This window comes from Salvia splendens, chromosome 2 (assembly GCF_004379255.2).
Source record: "Salvia splendens isolate huo1 chromosome 2, SspV2, whole genome shotgun sequence".
Lineage (NCBI taxonomy): Eukaryota > Viridiplantae > Streptophyta > Magnoliopsida > Lamiales > Lamiaceae > Salvia > Salvia splendens.
In genome coordinates, this window is record NC_056033.1 from 14,545,026 (window position 1) to 14,569,229 (window position 24,204).

The 24,204-nt window shown below is 33.2% G+C and overlaps 3 protein-coding genes across 3 annotated transcripts; all 3 read left to right on the top strand.

Annotated features, from left to right (window-relative positions):
- The first annotated feature begins 2,172 nt into the window (after window positions 1-2,172).
- LOC121774368 lies at window positions 2,173-4,165 on the top strand. The gene is made up of 9 exons (XM_042171259.1): window positions 2,173-2,293; window positions 2,402-2,459; window positions 2,539-2,663; window positions 2,760-2,844; window positions 2,960-3,077; window positions 3,186-3,346; window positions 3,450-3,570; window positions 3,658-3,897; window positions 3,995-4,165. Exons 1-9 carry the CDS (start codon window positions 2,173-2,175, stop codon window positions 4,163-4,165), a joined length of 1,200 nt encoding a protein of 399 aa, XP_042027193.1.
- A 4,192-nt stretch (window positions 4,166-8,357) lies between these two features.
- Window positions 8,358-12,514, top strand: LOC121774371. Its single transcript, XM_042171262.1, has 5 exons — window positions 8,358-8,458; window positions 8,542-8,782; window positions 8,866-9,463; window positions 9,560-10,705; window positions 10,851-12,514. The coding sequence occupies exons 1-5, from the start codon at window positions 8,358-8,360 to the stop codon at window positions 12,512-12,514; spliced, it is 3,750 nt and encodes a 1,249-aa protein (XP_042027196.1).
- An 8,045-nt stretch (window positions 12,515-20,559) lies between these two features.
- Window positions 20,560-22,819, top strand: LOC121771705. The gene is made up of 2 exons (XM_042168560.1): window positions 20,560-21,421; window positions 22,598-22,819. The coding sequence occupies exons 1-2, from the start codon at window positions 20,778-20,780 to the stop codon at window positions 22,644-22,646; spliced, it is 693 nt and encodes a 230-aa protein (XP_042024494.1). The 5' UTR covers window positions 20,560-20,777; the 3' UTR covers window positions 22,647-22,819.
- The last annotated feature ends 1,385 nt before the right edge of the window (window positions 22,820-24,204 follow it).

Sequence of the window (24,204 nt, forward strand, 5' to 3'; positions counted from 1 at the left end):
AGTTTAACTTCGAAAGTTTAAGTTGAGCTCAAGCCCTTTTCAAATTTTTTTTCCCCCCTATTTCATAGATCATTCAGGATGCGGCTAAGTTGTACTTGAAGATCATTAAAATATATTCCGCATTTGATATCAAATGCGGAATATATTTTAATGATCTTCAAGTACAACTTAGCCGCATGCTGAATGATCTATGAAATTTTTTCTCGGAATCAACCTTTTTTTCTTGCAAAATGTTGCCCATTTTCTAAGCAAACACATATCAGCACGCTATATACACTGATACACATTGCTGCATTTCTAATAGGGGCAATTTGATCTTCCAAAGCAATCAATGCATCTCGAACACACATAGTCAGAACATTATTCAAGCATCTAGCATGGAAAAAATCAGAACAAACTATCTATTAGTACTAATTTTTTCCATGCTAGATGCTTGAATAATATTCTGACTATGTGTGTTCGAGATGCATTGATTGCTTTGGAAGATCAAATTGCCCCTATTAGAAATGCAGCAATGTGTATATAGCGTGCTGATATGTGTTTGCTTAGAAAATGGGCAACATTTTGCAAGAAAAAAGGGTTGATCCCAAGGTAAGAGAACTACGTGGGCTTTGATTCCTCAATAAAATTGTGGATACGTAGGCAACTCAACTTAAATTTGAAAAGTTTAACTTTGAAAGTTTAAGTTGATCTCAAGCCCTTTTCAATTTTTCCTTTTTCCCCCCCATTTCATTTTTTTTTTAATTTACCTTCCGAGTCCGACGAGGCGACGAGCCGACGACACTTGTAAATTATATTACATTGTTGTATGTTGTTGTATTGTATACTTATGTATTGTAAATTGTAATGTATCGTTGTCCGTTACAACTCAAAATCAATAAAATTTATTTCATTTTCTCCTTATTCGTCTTATTTGTGCTTGAATTATGCATTGTCTTGTTCCGATTTGTTGTATAAAGCCAAATTTCAAATTTAAAAAAAAATAAAAAATAATAATTGAACCGGCGAAACCGCCGGTTCAAAAACCGGAACCGCCAAAATCGCCGGAAAACCGGCGGTTCCAAACCGGAACCGGAACCGCCCGGTTTTCGAACCGGAACCGGAACCGTGAAATAGCCTCACGGTCCGGTTCCGGTTCCGCTTCCGCCAAAACCGGAACCGGCGGTTCTGAACCGGAACCGCCGGTTTTCGAACCGTGGGCAAGTCTAATCTGGTATATATTTTTAATGAGATATGTGAATGGTTTTCCTAATCATTCTATTTTTTTTGGAATATGGATTGGTGTACATGTGTGCAGTGCATGGTGGTATCCTTGCTCTATAAATATGGCTAATCACTCAGTTTACACATAAGTTAGCTACACACTTTTAAAAACTTACATCAACTTCTTCTCACAGAGCTAAGCACTCGATTTTTGGTAGTGTTGTCTTTCTTTCATTCTTTTACATTCAGTAGGAAGAATGTTAGAAATCTAAGTATCTTAACATTTTGGTAGTTATTTCTTTCTTTCATTCTTTTAAAATCAGTAGGAAGTATGTAGAATAGAAAAGTGTTTTACCATTTTTGTGAAAGTTCCTCTTCAAGTCCCTTTAGTTTCAACATATAGCTCTCCCGTTGTTGCATCTTTCTGCTTGCACAGATTACCAACCTCATCCCCTGCATTTTTTCTGCAAATAAGAGATTATATTGTTATTGGTTTATGTCAATGATAAGTGGACTAAGTGTTTAATCTGTTAGTACAGTCCATCTCCTGACAGTATTTCATGTTTCCATCTAATTGAGCAGATTGTGAAGAAATGTCGCCTTTTGTAACATGCTTAACTAATCTTTCCAAGGCAATCACTACCTCGACCATCAAAGTAAGATGTGTCCGTAGGTATGAAGGGGTTCCCGAAGATAAGAATGATAACAGCCTAGAGTGTGTGTTGCATGATATTGAGGTATCATCTTTTGTTTACCAATGAATTAGGCTGTTATTGTAAACTAAATGGAACTAATTACTAATGTCTTGTGTTATTACAGGGGACAAGAATACAAGCATCATTTACTAATAACATCATGAAAAAGTTGGCCTCTCCACTTAGGGAAGGTTGTGTGTTTTATATTAAAAATTTTTTGGTGCAGAATAACACTCTAAAAAATAAAGCTACAAACCACCAGTTTAGGCTGGTGATGAATAGCTACACTGAGGTGTTTGAGGTTAAAGATTTGACATTTCCTAGAATGATGTTTGCTTTCAAGTCATTCCCTGAAATTTCCCTATTGAGACAGTATGATGACACAGCTTTTTTTGGTAAGGATTTAAATTCTATGTTGTAATATGTTTGTTTTAATACTCAGTACATAGGTTTATTTCTGATTTATTATTTTACATATGTTATTGGAGTTATCACTAATCCAGGAAAAGAGCTCAAGCAATCTAAGTACAGACTTATTGAGATTGAAATCAGTGATGAACAGTAAGTTGTATGAAGAGTTGTAAATTAAAATTCTGTACTTGGATTTGTCTGAAAGTTAACACTTCTTTTTTGTGTACAGACATAATAAAATATTTTGTACAATTTGGGAATCAAATGTTGATTCTTATAAGGAAGATTTCAAAAAGAGTAAAGGAACCATTCCCATTGTTATTGTTCAAATTTGCAAGACTAATTTATTCAGAGGTTTCATTTCTCTTACATTTGTCTCTTTGTTGTTTGTTTTTCTTCATTGGTTATCTGACATAAACTGTATTCCTAATCTGATTTTTTATGTATTAGGTGAAATGAGAATATCGACACACTTTCAAGCGTTGAAGGTTCTAATTAATCCAGAATTAGATGAAGTTACTGCTTTTAGGAAAAGGTATAAGCTATTAGGTGTAATATAGTTCTCACATTTTGTAAGATGAATATGTTCTACAGCTATGTAGTTATTTATTTTCTTATTGTCAACTGATTTTTGGATGATATTTTTATAGAATTGAAGGTGATGAGAGATTTATTCCCTATGGTTCTTTGGGCCAAGTTGGACCATTCATTAGCAGTGAGTTTGAAAATCTTACAGTGAAGTCTCTTGAGGATTTAGAATGTCTAGAGGTATTAAATACTTCTTTGTCCAATTGAAATGAATAAGTTTACATTGACTTATTTTGTTAATTAAACTGTCTTACATTAGATTAGTTCATTTCTGCCAATTATTCACAGGATGGTTTGTATTGGGTTTTTGGAAAGATTGTATCTGTGGAAGCACATTATGATACATGGTATTACATGTCATGTAAGACCTGTTTTAAGAAGGTGGAGGCAGAGGATAACAAGTTTAACTGTTCAGTATGTAAGAGCACCTATTCCCATGCTTATAGAAGGTATGATAGCATTAATTTTATATTTTAGGTTTGTTTTGCAGCATAGAACAGAAACTTTATAATATTTGTTAAGTAACATATGTTAAATTTTTATCTTATGTAGGTATAGATTTGTTGTCAATATTGTTGATGATACAAGCAACACTTCACTTTTAGTGTGGGATAGGGAGGGGATCCAACTGATAGGAAAAAAGGTTTATGAATTTGTAGGGGCTGATAATCAGGTTTGTTATTTACAATGTTGATATTATGCTTTTATTGTTTATGCTTTTATACTATGATAGTCTTTACTAAAAACACTTACATTACAGATTTTGCCAGTGGAGGACATTGCTAAAGAAATAGCAAAGAAGCTGGTGGGGCAGAGTGTGTTGTTCAAGCTCCAATTCAGAAATCAGTTGGAGTATTACAAATCTTATCCACATACTGTGAACAAAGTATGCAATATTCCTCATGTTGTTGAGAAGTATACCCCCCAACCGCTTGGTTCGCAGGAAGTTAGGAAAGAACTAAAGTTATCTGATCTAATTTTTGGTTCTGATCTTCCAGAGGTAATTATATTTTGTGTTGAGGTTTTGCTTTTTAATAATACATGTTATTGTTGTTGATTAATGTCTGATTATATTTCTGTTATTATTTTTATTTCAGGTATCTCAGAAAAGTTTTGTTACTCCGGATTTGTCAAGTGTAACAAATGAGATTAATCATGAACGCAACATTGAAGGCTCTGTTAAGAGGTGTTTGGAGGATGATTTTAATTGTTGTGATGATATTGTTGGCTGTCAGAAGAACAAGAATCAAAAAGTCAGCAAGGAGTAATAGATTTTCAGTCATTTTAGGTGTTTTGTGCCATTGATGAAAAACATTTTGATGTCATGGCAGAGTGGAATGCTCAGATTATCTATTTTGGTTTTAGTTTTGTTGGCAGAACAGTTATATGAGCATGTTTTGGTCTTCTTGCTTTAGTTTAAAGATCTTTCTTTTGCTTTATTTAATCCCTTAATCCCTTAATTCCAAGTGTAGTTTTTATTTCAGCATGTGCCATTGAAGTTTACATCTTTAATGAATCAATCTTAAGAGTAACTGAGTCACTAATAACAAAATTAACTAATGATACTTTTTCATCCCATGCACTATTAGAGCTAAAGCAGTGAAAAAAATGTCTATATGAGATAACTACATGAAATTAATAGTGAAAGTCTAAGCTTCAATCACCAACCTGTTTTTAGTTATGGAATTAAGTTGCTTCTCTATCAGCCATGTCTATCATTCTTGAAACTAATGATAAGAAACCCCTTTGATTCAAAACAGAAAAACCTGCAATATCAGATGCAGATTTTTTAGATTGAATTTCAGAAGGCAACTTTTAAAAACTGAGTGAATCACATCTGGCAATGCTTACATACAATACATCAAATTGATCTAAACTATCCATGCATTCTATGTTTTCACCGTAAATCTGATGTGATTGAATTTTGTAGTTAGTTATATTTTGTTTAAGGACAAAATTGGTACTGATTATTAACACTGTGAATCAAAATCTTGAACAGATTATTAACAATATGACATATTTTACACTGTGACATATTTGACAAGCTTTGTAAGGCTTGCATAGATTGGTACTGATTGTTAATAAACTTATCACTGTTGCACTTGCATAGATTCTTGAACAGATTATTAACACTGTGACATATTTTACAAGCTTTGTAAGGCCAATATTAGTACTGCATCTAAATTGGATGTAAGCATTGAAGAATTTGGTCCAATATTTACAGACAAGATCAGTTACCTTCCATGTGGAACAGTTAAAGAGATTTCAAGATATGATTGTACAAAAGTGTTAGGCATACCAACATAAATCTCATTGAAGTTTATGTAGTTATATGCTTATTAACCCAATATTTGTAGTGCATCACAATTAGATGTAAGCATTGAAGAAGTGAAAGACATATGTAAAGACAAGAGCTGTGAAATTATCATTTTAACCCATTCGGCAGGGTGAAAGACATGTAATACAAAAGCATATGGCATAGGAACATAAATATCATTAAAGTTTATACACTTATCTGAAATCTTCGCAAGTTGTAGCCATTTTTGTGTTTATCAATCACGTAAAATGGGATTTTGACTTGGGGCAGTTATGCATTGCATTTCCTGTTGAAAACAAGTATGAAGTAACATATCAAATTGAGGCCATAGAGTTCACAGTATCTGGATAAATTTTAAATATTTTGGGGAAATATAAATTATATATGCGGATTTTGAAGTTATTTTTTGATTTTTTGTTACAAGCCCAACAGGAATACCTAAGTTATCAAATGTAAAGCCCATTTTGCAAGGTATAGGGTCCTGCATAGCTTGGATGAACTGAAAGGTCATCTTGGGTTATGTGGAGTTCTAAACCTATAAAATATCATATTTTCCAGTTTCCATTATCTCTCACTGTTTTCTTAAATTGTATTTGTTTTGAGATTTATATTATACTATAATCTGTGCAGGTTTCAATTAACAGCTCTGAAGCAATGAAGAAATTAAAAAAATCAGTAAGACTTAAGAGTATGGTATCTGAGAAGTTAACTCAGACAAGTTCAGGTACATATTTGGTGCAAAAGAATAAGTTCTCTATTTTGACTGGAATTTGACACCCATCTTATTTATTTTATTGTCTTAACTGCCTACTATGATTAATGTTTACACATGCTTTGAAAAAATAATTGATTTATGTATGTTGAAGATGCTATACGTTTTTGAGACAATTTTTTAAAGCCTATTATGAATGCATTCGAATTTGGTGGCAGATCTGTGTAGGTTTTCACCAATATGTGACAATAATGTACAGAAATTCAAAATAGATAATGGCTGGGGAAAGGATTTTAGTTACCTTTCGCAGTTAACATCCTCTGTTAGGTTAGAAACCTATATTCGATGATGAATCGACGCCAACAATGTTCATTTTGTTGCCTCAGATCTGGTATTGTACAGATGAATAAATATCTGCCATCGATTAGAAAAACAATGAGTGTTCTATAAGAACAGATCGGAAATGTAAATCAATTAATGATCTGTTAAACTTCATGAAGCAAGAAATGGATTTTACCTTTATTTCGTTTGAAATCGAAGTTGGTGTATAGATTTGTGGAGAAACTCTTCGATTTGTACCCTCAAATCCGTTTAGGGCTTTCGAGAAGCAGTAGATTTGGAGAATGGCGTGAAACTTCTTCGTGGTTGTGGAGGATGGAACAGATCTGCTGACCGGAATCTTAGGGATACCCATGATATTTGGAGTACGATTGTGGTGGTATCAAGGAGGCGTTTTTCGTGGTGGTGGAGAAGGGATAGGAGAAAGTGGTGGAGGAGGGAGAGGAGACAGCGGTGGAGGGGTGTAAAGCGGCGGATCTGCGAGCCGCTAGGGTTTCCCGTGTTTGGTCGGTGAAGGCATTCTAACACAAACTCTGAATTAACCCATTTCATTTAATTCAGTAATGTAATTAGTTTATCAAATGATATAGTTAAAAACCTAAGTTAAGATTACGTAATATATTTTTTAAAACAAGATATTAGCATTAGTTTATACTGGATTAAATGTAGGCCAAAGTTTGGGCCTGCAATTTATTATTTGGGCTGTTTATTAGTTTAAAGATGGGCCATTCTCTTAATTTATTTAGACTGATAAGTTATGGATGTAGAACTATTTTTGGGCCTGTTTTTATATAATGTATTTAGATTAGATAATAATAACTTGAGAAAAAAATTAAATTTGTAATTGTTATATTGATTGTAATGAAATTGTTGTATAGTAAATTTAGTTACGTCTTGAATCATATTTTGTTTTGTTTGATCTTACTATTTTTTTGGTCTATCAAATGTTGGTATATTTGTTCAAGATCAATAGGTATGAGTTATATTGTTCTTCATCAACCTAATTCATGTATTGTGAATTATAGTATTATTTGTAGTATAGGGTTTAGAATATGAGTTATGTATATTTTTAAAATTAAAACATTGTAAAATATTGATGATGACTTCTCTTATGTATTAATGCGTTTTTTAGCAAATATGTGTTTCATTTTTGTGTTCAACAAAAAGTTCACGTTTTAATGAAATAAATTTTTTCGGCCTCTTATTTAATTTACTCTTTGTTATTTTTTTATCTTTTATTTCAATTGGGTTTTTTTGAACAGAATTTATGCGAAATCATATATTTTTTAAAGTGCAGCATATATGGCTATCCTGTTTTAATATAATATAGATATTTATATATAAATGAATAACTTCTTGACAAATAAGTACTTAAAACTCTTTTTATTATTTTGAGAATTTAATTCACATTATTTTATGGTGAATATTGAATTATATCTCTGAAACATATTATATTGTATTCTAACTTACTAATTTTATTACATTTTTGTGTAGTTAATGTTGGTGTATCCGTTCAAAGTTCAATATCTATGAGTGATGGTGTACTTGATCAGCCTAATTCGTGTATTGTGAATGATAGTATCATTTGTTCGTCGATCGTAAATCAAAATGGAGGTATTTAATTTTTACATCTAAAAAAAAAAGAATTATTAAAATATCATGCTTTTATTGTTGTATACACATGATAAGGTTTAGGGAATTATTATTTTTGAAAAATGTATATTTTGTTAAAATACTATTTTTATATTGAACAGAATATTGGGATATCGGGGATGCTATATTAAATTGTTCACATTGTGGTGCATTTTTTTGGTTCGAGGAACGTCTTGGGAAACCAAGTAATGTGACAAATCCAAGATATTCGGGTTGTTGTATGAATGGGAATATCCAGATTCCTAATATGATACCTCCTCCTCGAGTATTATATCGGTTGATGTTTTCTAATGACTCGAAAAGTACTCATTATTTGAAAAATATCCGATCATATAATTCGATGTTTGGATTTACCTCTATGGGAGGTAAAGTTGATAATAGTATCAACACAGGTCATTCTCCACCCACTTTTCGTTTGCATGGCGAAAATTACCATTTAATGGGTAGTCTATTGCCTGAAGATGGTTGTATTCCAAAGTTTGCCCAATTGTACATTTATGATACAGAAAATGAGATTAATCGTAGGATAAACTCTGTGAGGTATGTTTATTTTCTTATGAAGACAATATAAATAATTTTTTGTTATGTAACTAATTTGTGTTGAATTAAATATTATTTTATAGGGGGAGGAATGATTTGAATAATCTGCATTCAGAAATAGTTGTTGATCTCCAAAAAATGTTGGATGAAGAAAATGTTTTGGTCAAATCCTTCCGAATGGTCAAAGACAAGATTAATGAAGAAAATCATCCAAATGTCAGTTTAAAATTACTTGGCAAGAGAGGTAGGGATGGGAGAACTTATAACCTTCCTACTGTTTCCGAGGTTGCTTTGCTTGTGGTTGGTGATTTTGATGAAGCTTGGGTGATAGAGATATTATTGTTGAAAAACAATCAGGCCGATTGCAACGTATTACGGAACGAAGTCCTTCTTATCTTGCACTTCAGTATCCACTTCTTTTTGCTTATGGTGAGGATGGTTATAGCGAAGATATTGGTTTTTCAGATAGTTGCACTTCTTCAAACAAAAGAAAGAAAATTAGTCCGAAAGAATATTTTGCATACCGGTTGCATGATAGACTGAATGAGTGTTCTGTTATTTTGTACGCTCGGCGATTATTCCAGCAATTTGTTGTTGATGCTTATACTATGATTGAGACTGGTCGTCTAAGGTTCGTACGCACACAAAAGAAAAAATTACGGGCTGAAATGTATAATGGTCTTGCGGAGGCTGTTCTTCGAGGTGAGACAGATGGTTCAATGCATGGTAAACGAATCATTTTGCCTTCAAGTGTTGTTGGTGGGGCAAGATATATGATTCAGAATTACCAAGATGCCATGGCAATTTGTAGATGGTTTGGTTATCCAAATTTGTTTATTACCTTTACTTGTAATCCGAAATGGCCAGAGATTGTTAGATTTCTTGGTGCCAAGGGGTTGAAACCGGATGATCGACCCGATGTTGTCTGTAGGATTTTTAAAGTGAAGTTGGATAATTTGATAAGAGATCTTAAGACCAACCAAATTTTTGGAGCTGTGAAAGCGGGTTTGTTATCATTGTTTAGAAAATTATGTCTTTCCTTCTAACTAATCCATTTATTGATTTTTCTAATAAATATGTTTGTTAAATTAATCTTTGCAGTTGTGTATACTATTGAGTTTCAGAAACGTGGATTGCCTCATGCCCATATTTTGTTTTTCTTAAGCAATGAGGACAAATTACCTCAACCTAGACGCATTGATGAGATTATTTCTGCTAAAATTCCTGATCCAGCAATTGATCCTTGCTATTATGAAAATGTCAAAGAATTCATGGTGCATGGACCATGTGGTGTTGTTCGTAAATCTTCTCCGTGCATGCGTGATGGAAGATGTTCGAAATATTTCCCAAAGCAATATCTTGATGCCACAAAGTTTGATGATGATGGTTTTCCGGTTTACAGACGTAGAGATAATGGTTGTGTTGTTATGAAGGATGGTGTGCCCTTGGATAATAGATATATTGTTCCACACAACCGTGCATTGCTTATGAAATACGGTGGTCACATCAATGTTGAGTGGTGCAATCAATCGCAATCCATCAAGTATTTGTTTAAGTACATAAACAAGGGTCATGATCGTGTTACAACGTCTTTTTTCCAAACTGGTGCGGATGGTGCTAGGCAGAATTTGGATGAAGTTAGTTTGTACTATGATTGTAGGTATATATCGTCATGTGAAGCTGCTTGGAGAATTTTCGGATTTGAAATTCAATATAAGGAGCCTTCTGTTGAAAGACTGAGTTTTCACCTTCCGAATGAACAACATGTTATTTTTAATGAATCAGATCCGTTGGACAACGTTCTAAATCGTCATACTATTCATCAAAGCAAGTTTTTGGGTTGGATGGAGGCAAATAAGATTTATTCTGGAGGTCGAAATCTCACTTATGGAGAATTTCCGACCAAATTTGTGTGGAAAACCCATCATTGGCAACCTAGAAAACAACGGTTTTCCATAGGGAGGTTGTTTTATGTTGCTCCAGGTTCTGGTGATATCTATTACTTGAGATGTTTGTTGAATATTGTTAAAGGAGCTACATCATACGAAGACATTAGATGTGTCAATGGGGTTCAATATGATACGTTTCGAGATGCCTGCTATGCATTAGGATTGTTGGATGATGATAAAGAATATGTTGATGGCATTATAGAGGCATCCTTTTGGTCTTCTGCGCATTCTATAAGATTGTTATTTGTGAGTTTATTGACATCAGAATCTATTTCAAGGCCGGATTTTGTTTGGCGAAGTTGTTGGAAATATTTATCAGATGATGTTCAGTATAACCAATGAAAATTAAGAAATCATGCAGGTATACAATTAGTTTATTATTTTCTTTTTTTTTATTTACATATTATTGTTTAGTTGTAGTAATGAATTATGTATTATCGTAGGTTTGATGCTGGATGACGAAGAAATTCAGAATTTTGCATTGGCGGAGATTGAGAAATTGTTGTTAAATTTTGGGAAAAGTTTGCGCGATTTCCAGGGCATGCCTTATCCAAGATCGGAGTATTTTGAATCATTTGACAATAAGTTGATTAGCGATGAGTTATGTTATGATCGTGAATCTTTAGGAAGAGAACATTTGGAATTTCTTACCAAGTTCACTGATGAACAACTTTATGTTCATGATACTATTATGTCATCTGTCTATTCAAGTGATGGAGGAATGTTTTTTGTCTATGGTTATGGAGGTACTGGTAAAACTTTCATATGGAAGTCTCTGTCAGCCGGGATTCGTTCTAAGGGTGATATTGTTTTAAACGTGGCATCGAGTGGCATAGCTTCTTTACTTTTGCCTGGAGGTAGAACAGCTCATTCTCGATTTAAGATTCCCATCATTGTTAATGAAGATTCTATGTGCAATATAAAACCAGGGAGTGCACTTGCTGAACTGATTGTAAGAGCTAAGCTTATCATATGGGATGAAGCTCCGATGATTCATAAACATTGCGTAGAAGCTGTGGATAGGACTTTTAGAGATATTATGCGTGTATGTAATGAACGTAGTACGGACAAACCCTTTGGCGGAAAAACAGTTGTTTTTGGAGGTGATTTCAGACAAATCTTACCAGTTGTTCCTAAGGGTAGTAGGCAAGATGTTGTGAATGCCGCTCTTAACTCTTCATATCTTTGGAGGAATTGCACAGTTCTGAGGTTGACCAAAAACATGCGACTTTTGAGTGCTGCATCTTCTGTTGAAGTTTCACAACTGAAGGAATTTTCTTCTTGGGTTGCTTCTATTGGAGATGGAGTTGTTGGTGGTCCAAATGATGGTGATGTCACTATTGATCTTCCTTCTGACATTGTTTTGTCTAATTCTGGGGATCCTCTTAGAACAATTGTTTCAACGATATATCCATCCTATATGAATCATGAGGACTTGATGAAATGTTTGCATGATCGTGCCATACTTGCTCCTACTTTAGAGGTTGTCGATGAGGTTAACCAATTCATGATGTCGTTGGATCAGTCTGAGGGTCGAGTTTATTTGAGTTCTGATAGTATCTCAAACTCAGATTTGACCTCAAATGGCTTAGCTGAGATACATTCTGTTGAATTCTTGAATAAGTTGAAGTGTTCAGGTACACCTAATCATGAATTGTTATTGAAAGTCGGTACTCCTGTGATGTTGTTAAGGAATATAGATCACTCGAATGGATTGTGTAATGGCACTAGACTGGTAATTACGCGTTTGGGTGATTATGTTTTGGAGGGACAAGTATTGGGTGGCCATAATGTTGGTCATAAAGTTTTGATCCCCCGAATGTCTTTAATACCATCTGATCCAAGGTTGCCATTCAAATTCCAACGACGACAATTTCCTTTGGCTGTGTCGTATGCAATGACCATCAACAAAAGTCAAGGACAATCTCTATCTCATGTTGGATTATTTTTACGAAAACCAGTCTTCAGTCATGGACAGTTGTATGTTGCTATATCTAGAGTTACGAGTCGTGGAGGTCTCAAGATTTTAGTTTGTGGAGATGAAGATGATAATAGAAGTGATGCTACTATTAATGTTGTTTACAAAGAAGTTTTTCAAAACTTATGAACAATTGGTTTGTTTGTTGGGCCTTTCTAATTTTTTCCTTTAATCTCAACTCAACTAACATGTTCTTTATTTGTGTATCTTTATCTAACAAACTTATACTTTTTGATCATTACTCATACATCTTATTATTTTACTCCACTTATACTTTTCTCATTAGTCATACATCTTATTAGTGTGATTTAATAATAACATTAATTTAACTTCACTTTGTATAATTATTTCGGTTTAGCCAAATTTAAATTTAATATATACATATTTCAAAATTTTGGAAAGTCTAAAAGATAGAAATATAAGTAAATCAAAGTCAGCTTAATTCTAACCATATATAAACTTAAATATTTATTAAAAAATTATTTAAAAAATATATATTATACAAAGTTCAATAAATATAAAATGCAAATTAAAAACTGTATTTAATCAAGAAAGATATACTATAAATTGATTACATAGTTTTATAAGAAGTACTAAAAGCCTACAAAATATTAAACAAAAATTTCAAACAATATACAATAAATTAATAATATTCTAAAACCCTAATGCAACATGCGATGTCTCCATCTCTCTCAAGTTTCTCTCTCCCTCCCTCCTTCCTCCTCCTCCTTAACCGGCGGCGGAAACCATCTCCCGGCCAGAGCACCGCTCCTTCATCCTCCCTCCTTACGTTTATTTTTTTGTGAAAACCTGCATATTGTTTTTAATTCTTAGTTTATATTCATTAGTTAAAAATCTTATGCCCCGTGCATAGCACGGGTGTAAATACTAGTATACTTAACGTGAAAGACATGTAAATAGTTACTGAGATGAGAAGAAGATTGTGTGGTCCCATTGATACAGACCACGTGGCATCTCTTCTCTGATTGGAGGCAAACTGACTGCCCCACGTGGATCACCACGTCCACTCGTAGCCGTTGATTTTGACTCCTCGAATCTTACCGCTTGCCAATGGGGCCCAATTTTCAATTCCTGTATGCATGGTTGATACGTATTTGGTAAGATAACTGAATCAGATTAATGGGTTTTGAATCAATTCTATTTAGGTTGTGAATTAATTGGTACGGACTAATCTCATAATTACTAATAAGTGATCAAATAATAATAAAAATTAATTATATTTATAAAATGTACAGTAGCATATTTAATTATGAGGTTATTAAATATATACATTTAAATTCATATATTATTATGGATTAAATGTATAAAATTAGTTTATGATGGTTAATGCATTCAAAATATAATTTAACATTTTTAAATTTAAATAAAATTACATATTTAAAAAATATATAAAATGGAAGGTTATTTTTATATAGTTTTTAAAATTATAAAATAATTAGTACACCCTCCGCTCCATCATAGTTGAATCATTTTCCATTTTAGGAAGTTCCCAGAGTCATTTTCATATATAGTACTAATAATTAACATTTTATTCTCACTCTTACTTTATTTACTCTCTACTTTTTTTTCCCTCTCTTACTATTTTCTTTCTCTTATTTTTTTTCTATCTACTTAACATACTATATTAATTTCTTAAACATCGTGCTGAAAAGTTTCACCTCAACTATGAGAGAACAAAAGAAATATACTCCCTCCGTCTCGAACTACTTGCACTTATTTCCTTTCTGGGCGACCCAAGTTATTTGCACTCTTTCCATTTTTAGTAAAAATTATCACCTACAGCCGCAATTGTTGACTTTGCTATACACTCATTCCTTAATCTCCGTGCCAAAAAGGAAATGTGCGAGTAGTCCGTGACGGAGGGAATATAAAATATTGCACCTATGTCCACCTATCAATCTAGTCCATTAGGCTCTAGGTCAATTCTACGTGGCTTGCTAGATAATCAGGTTATAATTGAAAATTTCAATTCTAACCTTTTAGATCTAGTAGGCTTTTAGGGTCAGCACATAAGTCTTGTTCTATACTAACATCCCTGTATAAAGTAACATATACTCCTATCGCTCCATGTTATAAAATTATAGTATTTTGCTATTTAAGGATATTCTGATTTAAGTTTTATATATTTCTTTTACTTATTTAAGGAAATGGAATATATACGTACGTTATTAAATTATAATACAAGTGCATTTCGAAGTTTCATATGAATATTTTTATTTCTTATTCCGCCAAATCGGGTCAAATACTCTTGAAATCGAGCATCTTCATTGGTCGTCATCTCAACTTTCGATTGTAGCACTTGTGTAACAACTTCAACTATCATATTTTGCAAAATTATATACATATAATTGTTATGTCAAGCAATACTTCTTTATAATGCACAGGTCTTGCTACAATTGTGAAACGTGATTGGAGAACACTAAATGCACATTCCACATCTTTTTTACATGCCTCTTGATTCATTGCAAAATATTTTGAGGTCTTTGGGGTAAGAGGCCCTTGAATTCTTTTGCTTGAATAACATAATGAGTTGGAGGAGTAATACGCTAGGTGAGATTATAGAAAAAATAAGATGAATTTAACACGTTGATGTCATTGTTGCGGCCGGGCAATTCAAAATAATCATATCATATCCAAAGATCATATATTCTTCTACAACTTGAAGGATGATTGTATATTTTCCACTATAGCCTAATGTGAACTACTCCATCCTGAAGAACAATTTTTCTATTTCCAATACATACAATCCATATCTAAGTATTGCAGTGCATACCATCTAAACTAACGTACAATCAAAGAACAACCAATTGACATTGTAGGGCTGGGGGAAAAGGAATTAATAAAATAATACATATATATGGAGTAAAAGAGTGGCTGGTAAAATTAGTAAATTGAGTAGCTTTCGTAACTATATTCAAAACAAATAATTTCATTGGGAGATGGTGAATTGTAAGTGGATGATTAGTAAAGCTTCTGAGCATCGCTTGTGTTTAAACCGAATACAGACATTTTCCACCGCTCTCTCTTATCCATACCTTCCAATCACTATTCTCTCTCAAATATATATAATATACATATATAGAAAGAGAGAGAGAGTGTGTGTGTATATATGATTGGTTGAAAGTTGAAAGTGTACATCCGAATTAAGGGAAGGAATAGTTGAAGGCGGTGTATTCAGATTTTATCCATATTAGAGCTCCCGCTGCAGCGATCAGTTGCTCTACAATATTTCTATTTTCAGTTTAATTTTTCGTCTTATATGGAGTATTACTATAATAATTCCATGCATAAAGGTAAATTGTAGTTTACACTTTATATTGCAATTTTTATTCAATATAAATTTCGAACGAGTTTGATGGAGTAGGAAAAGTATAGAGTGTGAATCATATTAGAAATGCGATAAAATCATTCATATTTTTAAAAGGCGTTATGAAGAGGAAGGACTATTCACTTTTATAAATATAAAATAAAATAAAATAAAATAATTAATAAATCGATGTGATAAGATATAGACATTTTAATACACCTTTATACGGGTGGATTGGAATGAACATCATATTTCCACTCGTGAAATAAAAAAAAAAATCTATTATTAACTGGAGTCATCTCTGATACCATATTAGAAATCGACCACTTACCTTACCTTTTTTAAAGACCACAAAGAATGGAAGAAGGTTATCATAAATAGTAAGCATAACATGTGGTAACCTTTTATCTAATAAATAAATGTATCCCTATAAAGAGTCTCGGTTTGTTGTAAGTATTAGCTTTAAAATTACTATGATTATCCGAGTAATAGGTATCATCAAACAATATTTAATAAATCATTCGTAGTTTCACCGTTTGAATTAGTTCATATACTTATACATGCATGGCTTAATTCTTAAGACATGCACGTTTTAATGGCTCAAACTATGAAATCCTTTTTTTGTGGTGGATTGATAATTTTCCTTTACAGAAGAGTTTGCGCGTGTTTTATAATTAATTATAACTAAATAAATAATTTATTGTTATTATTCAATACACTTTTTATAGTGAAAATATTATTAGAATTATTATTTATATATGAAATTGAGTGCCAAGAGAGTTCTACACGAAATAAACTCCACAGCCCCAGGACTTTTTTTTTGGGTGTTACAATTTTGTTGAAAATAAATTATAAATATATACAGTATGCAACTTGTATAATAATTATTTGTAGCTATGTAGCTGTATAACTCAGAAAAGAACCAACATGCAGACCGCACTATTTTCACAATTTGGAGGATTTAAATCGTCAGCTTAATTTTGTCATCACTAAAATTCTGTTTTCACAATTTGGAGCAATTATATCGTCAGTTTAATTTCATTAATTTTTTTAAAAAAATTGTATTCTTTTATATCCGGATTCCATATGCTTCCAACCCATCATATAATACATTTTCAAATTAATATAAATTTATAATCATGAAGGTCAATTTCTATACCTATAATTCTATACACTAAGGACAATTCATATAAACGGAATTATACCTTTTTTTATTAATTTAATAGTACTATTTATTTATTTTTACGATCTCTTTCAATTTGAAATATACACAAAAGGAAGAAAAGAAAACGTTGGGCAAGAAAGGAGCTTGATATGAAATGAGAACTGAAAAAATGAGATGAAGGTATGGGGCATTTCTGTCATCGTATACAGGCTGTCTCATTTTTTCGTATATATTAAAATTTCCAAGTTTTTTGTTTCACATCTCACTCCAATCATATTGAGTATTTTTTCTATTCTCAAATTTTGAATGTTGGAGGATCAATTTTAATATTTTTCTAACAGAAATTAATCATTACGAAAGAATAAAATTAAATTAAATTAAATATAATATAGAAGGAAAAAAGAAGGCTATTGCAACGGTGATTGAGTTCATTAGTCCCACCAACGTCAGCACCTTCCAATAATCATACTCCATATTGCATTTCATATTTTATCATAATATGGTTCAACCTAATTGGAAGTTTGAGAAACACTTATTCTAGAGACTTAGCGCTTAGACTCGAGGCTGGTGTTTCATCGAAAAAGGTGAATGATGAGTGGAATGAAGCTAAAATTTGGAGAGAACCCAAAAATCAATGAAGAGATAGTTCTTTATGAGAGCTTGATAGTCAAATCAGAATTCAAGAGAATGACTATTAGGTAAACAAAACTCATTCTTATATCAAAACCAAAGACTAAACTAGAACCATTGGATTATGATGATCAATCGCTTAAATTGCGCCATGTGACATATTTATATTATTTATTATATATACTAAAGATAAATTAGGGATAAAAGTTAATCTTTAAAATTTTCAAAAAAAATTCTAAAACTTAAATTTTATACTTTTCTTCGCCCGTCATTACTTATTACTAGTTTCCTTTTTGTTCTGTCCGCCAATACATGCCGCACTTACTTTTTACAACTTAATGGACCTACATTTCAGTAACTCATTTTCACTCACATTTAGTTATATAAATGTAGGATCCATATTTTATTATATAAAAGTAGTGTTAGTAGATTTTGAGGTCTACATTATTAGTTATTAAAAACTTTTCTTATTTAGAATTGGTCTATTTTTAGTGGAGAAGTCAAAATGGTAAAATTAATATATTTTTATTTCGGATAGAATTAAAAATTAGGTCAAAAATCATCAATTATGATTTATTTAAATTACGATGACGTTCAATAAATTTAATTGCTCTGCAGATCCACTAGTAACTATTTTCCCTGCTACACGAGGTGATCATATTACTATATGTCAAAGTTGACGTGACATAACAATCTTATCCTAATAGATAGCGATCATACGACATTAGAAACTCTGAAATTAGGTATCAAAAATAAAAGCTGTTAGGTTGTTTATGTATTAATTTGCAATAATAATCTCACAGTATCAGCCTTCCACAATAATAAAATTATGTTTTAATCGACCTGTAATCTCATGTTGGTTTTATCTTTCCCCCTTTTTATATTGTGAGATTTTTAGGTGTTGCCATAGTCGACGATCATAACATATTTTCAGAAAAACTATAATTTTATAATTCAGATAGTTATTAATTCATCTTTTATACAATTCACATAGTTTTTTAAATCACATTTCTCTCTCTATTTCAAGGAATCTTCTTTGATAGATTTATTTCAATTATTTATATATATTTATATTAATTGGATATATAATTGTATCAATCATTTAAAACAAGATTCATATTGATTTTATGATAATTTTATAGTATTGAACAAAATCACAAGATCTTGAAGAGAAATACTCCTCTCTTCAAGTGAATCATTTTTACCACATAGCAATAAATAATATATTTATTGATAGACAAAGGACGATAAAATTGAACGATTATTGATGATAGGAGAGACTAGAAAATTTTAAATTGACAATTTTTATTAGTTCTACGAATTTTATTTTTAAATTTGTTACTAGATGAGATCAAGAACATTATTTTACAAAAAAAACAGCATACATTATACTCCATGTACCGAATTAAAATAATTATAATTTTAAAATATTAAAGTTCTATGAAAACGAACCGAAGTGGTGATTGTTTTTTCTAAAATTAGACATGTACATGAAATTCCACGTCATATATAATTCGCGTAACACGACGTATATTACCCAACGGCAGCAAGATTTAAAGATTGTAACCAAAAGAATTTTTTCTTATAGAAATTAGAAAACAAAAAAGTTACTAGGTTCTTAAATTAAAAAATAAAAAATTACTTAGGTTTTTATACTCCTTCCGTCTCATAGTAGATGTCACATTTTCCTTTTTAGTTTGTTCCACAAAAGATGTCACATTTCCTTTTTTGAAAAAAGTTTCGTTTCACATCAATTATAAAATTATATTTTCTCTCCCCACAACATTTCTTAAAATCTCGTGTCATCTTTCCGGTTTACCATCTTTTTTGAAATGGAGGAAGTACATGATTTTTTTTTCTAAAAATATGTCACCCTGATTAAATAGGTGGTCAGTAATATACGACATTGCTAACACAAGTTGACATTTAGCTGCCGCAACAGGTCTGCTTCACCCATTGATTGAAAGAATAGTAACCTGCCGCAACAACACCAACAACCTAGTTATTGCCAAAATAGGCAAAAGCCTATAAAGAAAATAAAGAAGACGTAGTACTCTCTCCGTCCGCCATTTAAAGCGCTATTTTGACTTATTATGTGTTTTAAGAAATTGTTTAACTTGTGAAGAAAAGTAAATAGAGAAAGTGAGTGGAATGTGAGACTCATTTAGGGGGTGTTCGGTTGGCAAGATTAAATCTCATGATTAAATATGTATCATGTTTGGTTCATAAGATTGAACCCTTCAACTTAATCCTAGATGGATAGTCTCATGATAATTAGTCATAGCCTCTCCCCTCCAACTAAAATAATCCCACAACTTAATCCTAGATTGATAGTCTCATGATATTAGTCATGACAACCGAACGTCACCTTAAAGTATTAGTTTTATATTGGATTATGAGTGTAAAAAGTTGATGGGATGTGGGGTCTGCATACTAAAAGTGGATCGAGGAGTATACTATTCTCTACATTATTCTATCTCATACCTCCATTTTAATGAAGGACCAAAGAGTATTATTTTTCAAAAATGAGTGCAAAAAATAAGCGCTTTGCTTGTCTAGGACGGAGGGAGTATTAGTTTTATAGTAAAATAGTATGAGTTAAATAAAGTTAGTGGAATATAAGTATATTGACATAAAACAGTAAATGTGATATTGGCGCGGACAAAAATTGCGAAATAGTATGATGATTTTTAGTGGAAGGAGGAAATAGTTTTTTATTTAATTCTTATCTAGCGTCGGAATAAAATTAATTAAAAAATAATAATTTTATCCTTTTATATTCCTTGTTCCTATTAAATGTAAGAAAGGAGAAAAATTATTTCTATTTTTATTAAATTTCACTTCCATTCTACCAAAAATGACTTTACAATTTATATGTTTTAAAAATTATGGTAAATGAAAGAAAAAAATTGTGTTTCTATTTTCATTAAATTTCAGTCTCATTCTATTTCATTGTACACGAACACTATACAATTTACTAATTATTCTAATTTTAGCATTTCACATTGGAAAAGTTGTATTTTGACACCGCTAAAACTGTAGTCTCCTCCCCTTCGCCTCTGTACATATCTATAATGAGCATCTGAGTTTTTTGTATATAAGCAAGCACTAGTCGTAGTAGTAGTAGCATCATCATCTTACCTCCTCGCCTGCAAAAGTGGGCTGGAAGAAAAAGAAAGAAAAGGATGATACACTCTCTTCACACTTTCCACCCCACTCAATTTCCCAATCCCTTGTAATCATAGTGAGAGAGAGAGAGAGAGAGATCTATGAAGAAGAGAGCAAAATCCAAAAATGATGTGATGAATAATCTAAAACAAGCCACAGCCATGAGAGACACTCCCATTGTAGAGGCAGATCCACCCAAGAAGCAAGTCCGAAGGAGGCTCCAGACCAGAAAGCCTTATCAGGAAAACCTCCTCAACATGGCCGAAGCCCGCCGCGAAATCGTCGCCGCCCTCAAACTCCACCGCGCCTCCATGAAACAGCAGCACCGCCACAGCCCCGATTGTCAGCCTAGGAGCAATACGCCTTATGTGTCTTGTTCCTATCCCGCTCCCCCGGCGCCTCTGGGGGATTTTGAGAGCCTCGATTTTGCTCTGCCGAGGCAGGCGCTGGGGCTGAATCTGAACCTGCATGACCTCATCACCGCGCCGTGCTCGGTTTACTCGTCTCCGTTGATTTCTTCCTCGCCTCCTCCTCCTCCTCCTCCCCCTCCTCCCCAGTTGCTGGAGAGGCGGGAGGGGTTTGAGTTTCTGGGAATCGGAGGAGAGGAGGAGAGGGAAGAGGAAATGGCGAGCTCGCCGTTTGACGAAGTCAAAGAATTTCCGGCGTGGCTGATTGCGAATGAGAGCTGTTTGGAGGTGCAGCATCTTCATCACCCGGATTTCCTCCAGGGCTCTGTTTTGCCATGGTAACAATTCTTTTTTTTAATTTTCAATTAATTAATTTACGGTTGGCGGTGGATAACAAGATTGGGTTTTGATTTATTTATTCATTCATCGGATAAGGATCGGTGATCGGTGGATTCTAGCTTCTTCTCTTACCAATTTTTTTTTCTAAAAAATTATTGTTTCTGTCCCAGAAATTGTCGTTCAACAGACGCAAGAAATTTAGTCATCTAATTTGGGTGGTGTTTTTTCACTTTTTTTTTTATTTCCTGTCTTGATGAAAATTGTGTGTAAAATGTTAAATTAGGAGAATTTTTAAATCAAAGTAAAACTTTTTATTACCAGGATTTGAGGCAAATTAGTGAACTTTATTAAACAGGATTTTCCATTGAATTTTGTAGGAGTTGAGTCTTCATTAGAAAACAATTGTTTTTCGTTTATTTTGGATAGTCTGCTTCATATGTAAAGCTATTAATATAGTGTAAAATACAATACACATATTCTAGTATTTATTTTTTTTTTACTAGATGTGAATCAATTTATCTGACGAAAGCATAATAGTACTACTCTCATTTAAAAATGGATTACATCTTAATGTTTTAAACCGATATATTCTGCTTTAAAAAAATCTATTGATGGATTGTTGGATACCCATAGCACAATTTTCCTAGTCATTTCTTTATACTATTGCAAAACTTATGGTGTGACTTTATTTTATCTGACCTTATTAATTCAAAATACTATGCAATTTATTCATTCCAGTGCCATGTAGTTCCGTTTCCTCGTGGACTTCTTATAGCCTCGAGTGTAATTTTATTAAATTTGTGCTAAAAATTTTTTTCCCTCCATCCCACAATAACAGTCAAATTTTGTTATTTCGGTCTGTCCCGCAATAAGAGACACATTTCATTTTTAGCATAAATGATAAGTAGGTCTTATTTTCACTAATTCACTTTACTCACATTCTATTATAAAATCAATATAAAAGTTAGATATCATATTCCACTAATCTATCTTAATCACTATTCTTTATATTTCTTAAAATTTGTGTCCATATCAAATGCGATTTCTATTGTGGGACAACGATTTCTATTGTGGGACAGAGGGAGTATTACACTTGTCTCGTAATTTATTGTGTTAACTTTCATGATCGAGCATTGAATTAAACTAATCTTACTTTTTTGTGGTTAAAATTGCAGCATGGAGATCGAGGAAATTGAAGGAATGGATGGAGATTGGTTGGCTTGAGAATGTTTTGATTGTGTTTCTTTTTTTCGCATGATCAAATATATATATGCGTGCTCAATATTAATGTGGGCGCTAGGAATTTTTTGAATTTAAGCTTACAAACTAAGTCTTTCTACTATAATTATAAATGTTGTTCCCATCTCGTATTATAAAATAATACTATTGTGATATAATTTTATGTAGTTAATATACTTATATATGCATCAAGTAAAAGTGGTTCTGATTTTCCAGAAATGTATGCAACATTTAAAAGAATTTCTTGATGGCGAAGAATTGATTTTGCAAGGTGATCGTTAGGGTGTCCACTTATAAGACGGACACCCCAATAGTCCCACCCCAGTTTTTGTCCATAGCCTCAAAATTTTGTTTCCGCCACTAAGGTGGACACTTCCAATAACTCCCAAATTTTATAATCAATTTTCATTTTAAAATGTTTTTTGTTTCAATCAAGTATAATTAAAATCATCGCAATGTAAATAATTAGAAAACGAGGTAATTGGACCCGAATATTCGTTGTATTGCAAAAGGGTAAAATTATACAACGAATATTTAAAATAAAATACAACTAAAAACTCCGCCACTTTTCTACTCGGTGTCGGAGTCGGCTTCTTCTTCTTCTTCTTCTTCTTCTTCTTCTTCTCCTCCTTCTTCTTCTCGGAGAATCTCCTTCTTCTCCTCCTTCTCGGAGAACCTCCTTCTTCTCCTCCTTCTCGGAGAACCTCCTCCTCCTCCTCCTCCTCCTCCTCCTTCTTCTTCTTCTTCTTCTTCTTCTTCTTCTTCTTCTTCTTCTTCTTCTTCTTCTTCTTCTTCTTCTTCTTCTTCTTCTTCTTCTTCTTCTTCTTCTTCTTCTTCTTCTTCTTTCTCTTCTCTTCTTCTCTCTCTTCTCCTCCTCCCTCCTCCTCCTCCTTCCCTCCTCCTCCTTCTTCCTTCTTCTCTTCTTCTTCTTCTTCTTCTTTTCTTCTTCTTCTTCTTCTTCTCTTCTTCTTTCTTCTTCTCCTCCTCCTCCTCCTCCTCCTCCTCCTCCTCCTCCTCCTCCTCCTCCTCCTCCTCCTCCTCCTTCTTCTCTTCTTCTTCTTCTTCTCCTCCTCCTCCTCCTCCTCCTCCTTCTCGGAGAACCTCCTTCTCCTCCTTATCCTTCTCCTTCTCCTCCTTCTTCTTCTTCTTCTTCTTCTTCTTCTTCTTCTTCTTCTTCTTCTTCTTCTTCTTCTTCTTCTTCTTCTTCTTCTTCTTCTTCTTCTTCTTCTGCTCCTTCGCCTTCTTCTCCTTCTTCTTCTCATTCCTTCTTCTCCTTCTTCTTCTCCTTTCTTCTTTTCATTCTTCTCCTTATTCACCTCCTCCTCCTCCCTCGCTGCTGCCGGCCGCAGTTTCCCCAGGCGCATCATCAACCAACCCCAACCGACGCCGCTGCCCGAGCCTCGGCTACCGCCATTGCCGCCGCCACCGCCGCCCCCGAGCCCCGGCTGCCGCCATTGCCGCCTCGGCCCCTACCTCCACCTCCTCCGGGACGCCGGAACTAAGCAGACCCATCATAGTATCTAGCGCGTCTTGATCTGCTTCG

Bases quoted from the DNA above. Each gene is read 5' to 3' on its own strand.
- LOC121774368 (XM_042171259.1), top strand. From the start codon at position 2,173: ATGAATAGCTACACTGAGGTGTTTGAGGTTAAAGATTTGACATTTCCT. The intron at 2,294-2,401 runs GTAAGGATTTAA...TCACTAATCCAG, and splicing joins TGATGACACAGCTTTTTTTG to GAAAAGAGCTCAAGCAATCT. The intron at 3,571-3,657 runs GTTTGTTATTTA...CTTACATTACAG, and splicing joins TTGTAGGGGCTGATAATCAG to ATTTTGCCAGTGGAGGACAT.
- LOC121774371 (XM_042171262.1), top strand. From the start codon at position 8,358: ATGGGTAGTCTATTGCCTGAAGATGGTTGTATTCCAAAGTTTGCCCAA. The intron at 8,459-8,541 runs GTATGTTTATTT...ATTATTTTATAG, and splicing joins CGTAGGATAAACTCTGTGAG to GGGGAGGAATGATTTGAATA. The intron at 9,464-9,559 runs GTTTGTTATCAT...TAATCTTTGCAG, and splicing joins TTTTGGAGCTGTGAAAGCGG to TTGTGTATACTATTGAGTTT.
- LOC121771705 (XM_042168560.1), top strand. From the start codon at position 20,778: ATGAAGAAGAGAGCAAAATCCAAAAATGATGTGATGAATAATCTAAAA. The intron at 21,422-22,597 runs GTAACAATTCTT...TTAAAATTGCAG, and splicing joins CAGGGCTCTGTTTTGCCATG to CATGGAGATCGAGGAAATTG.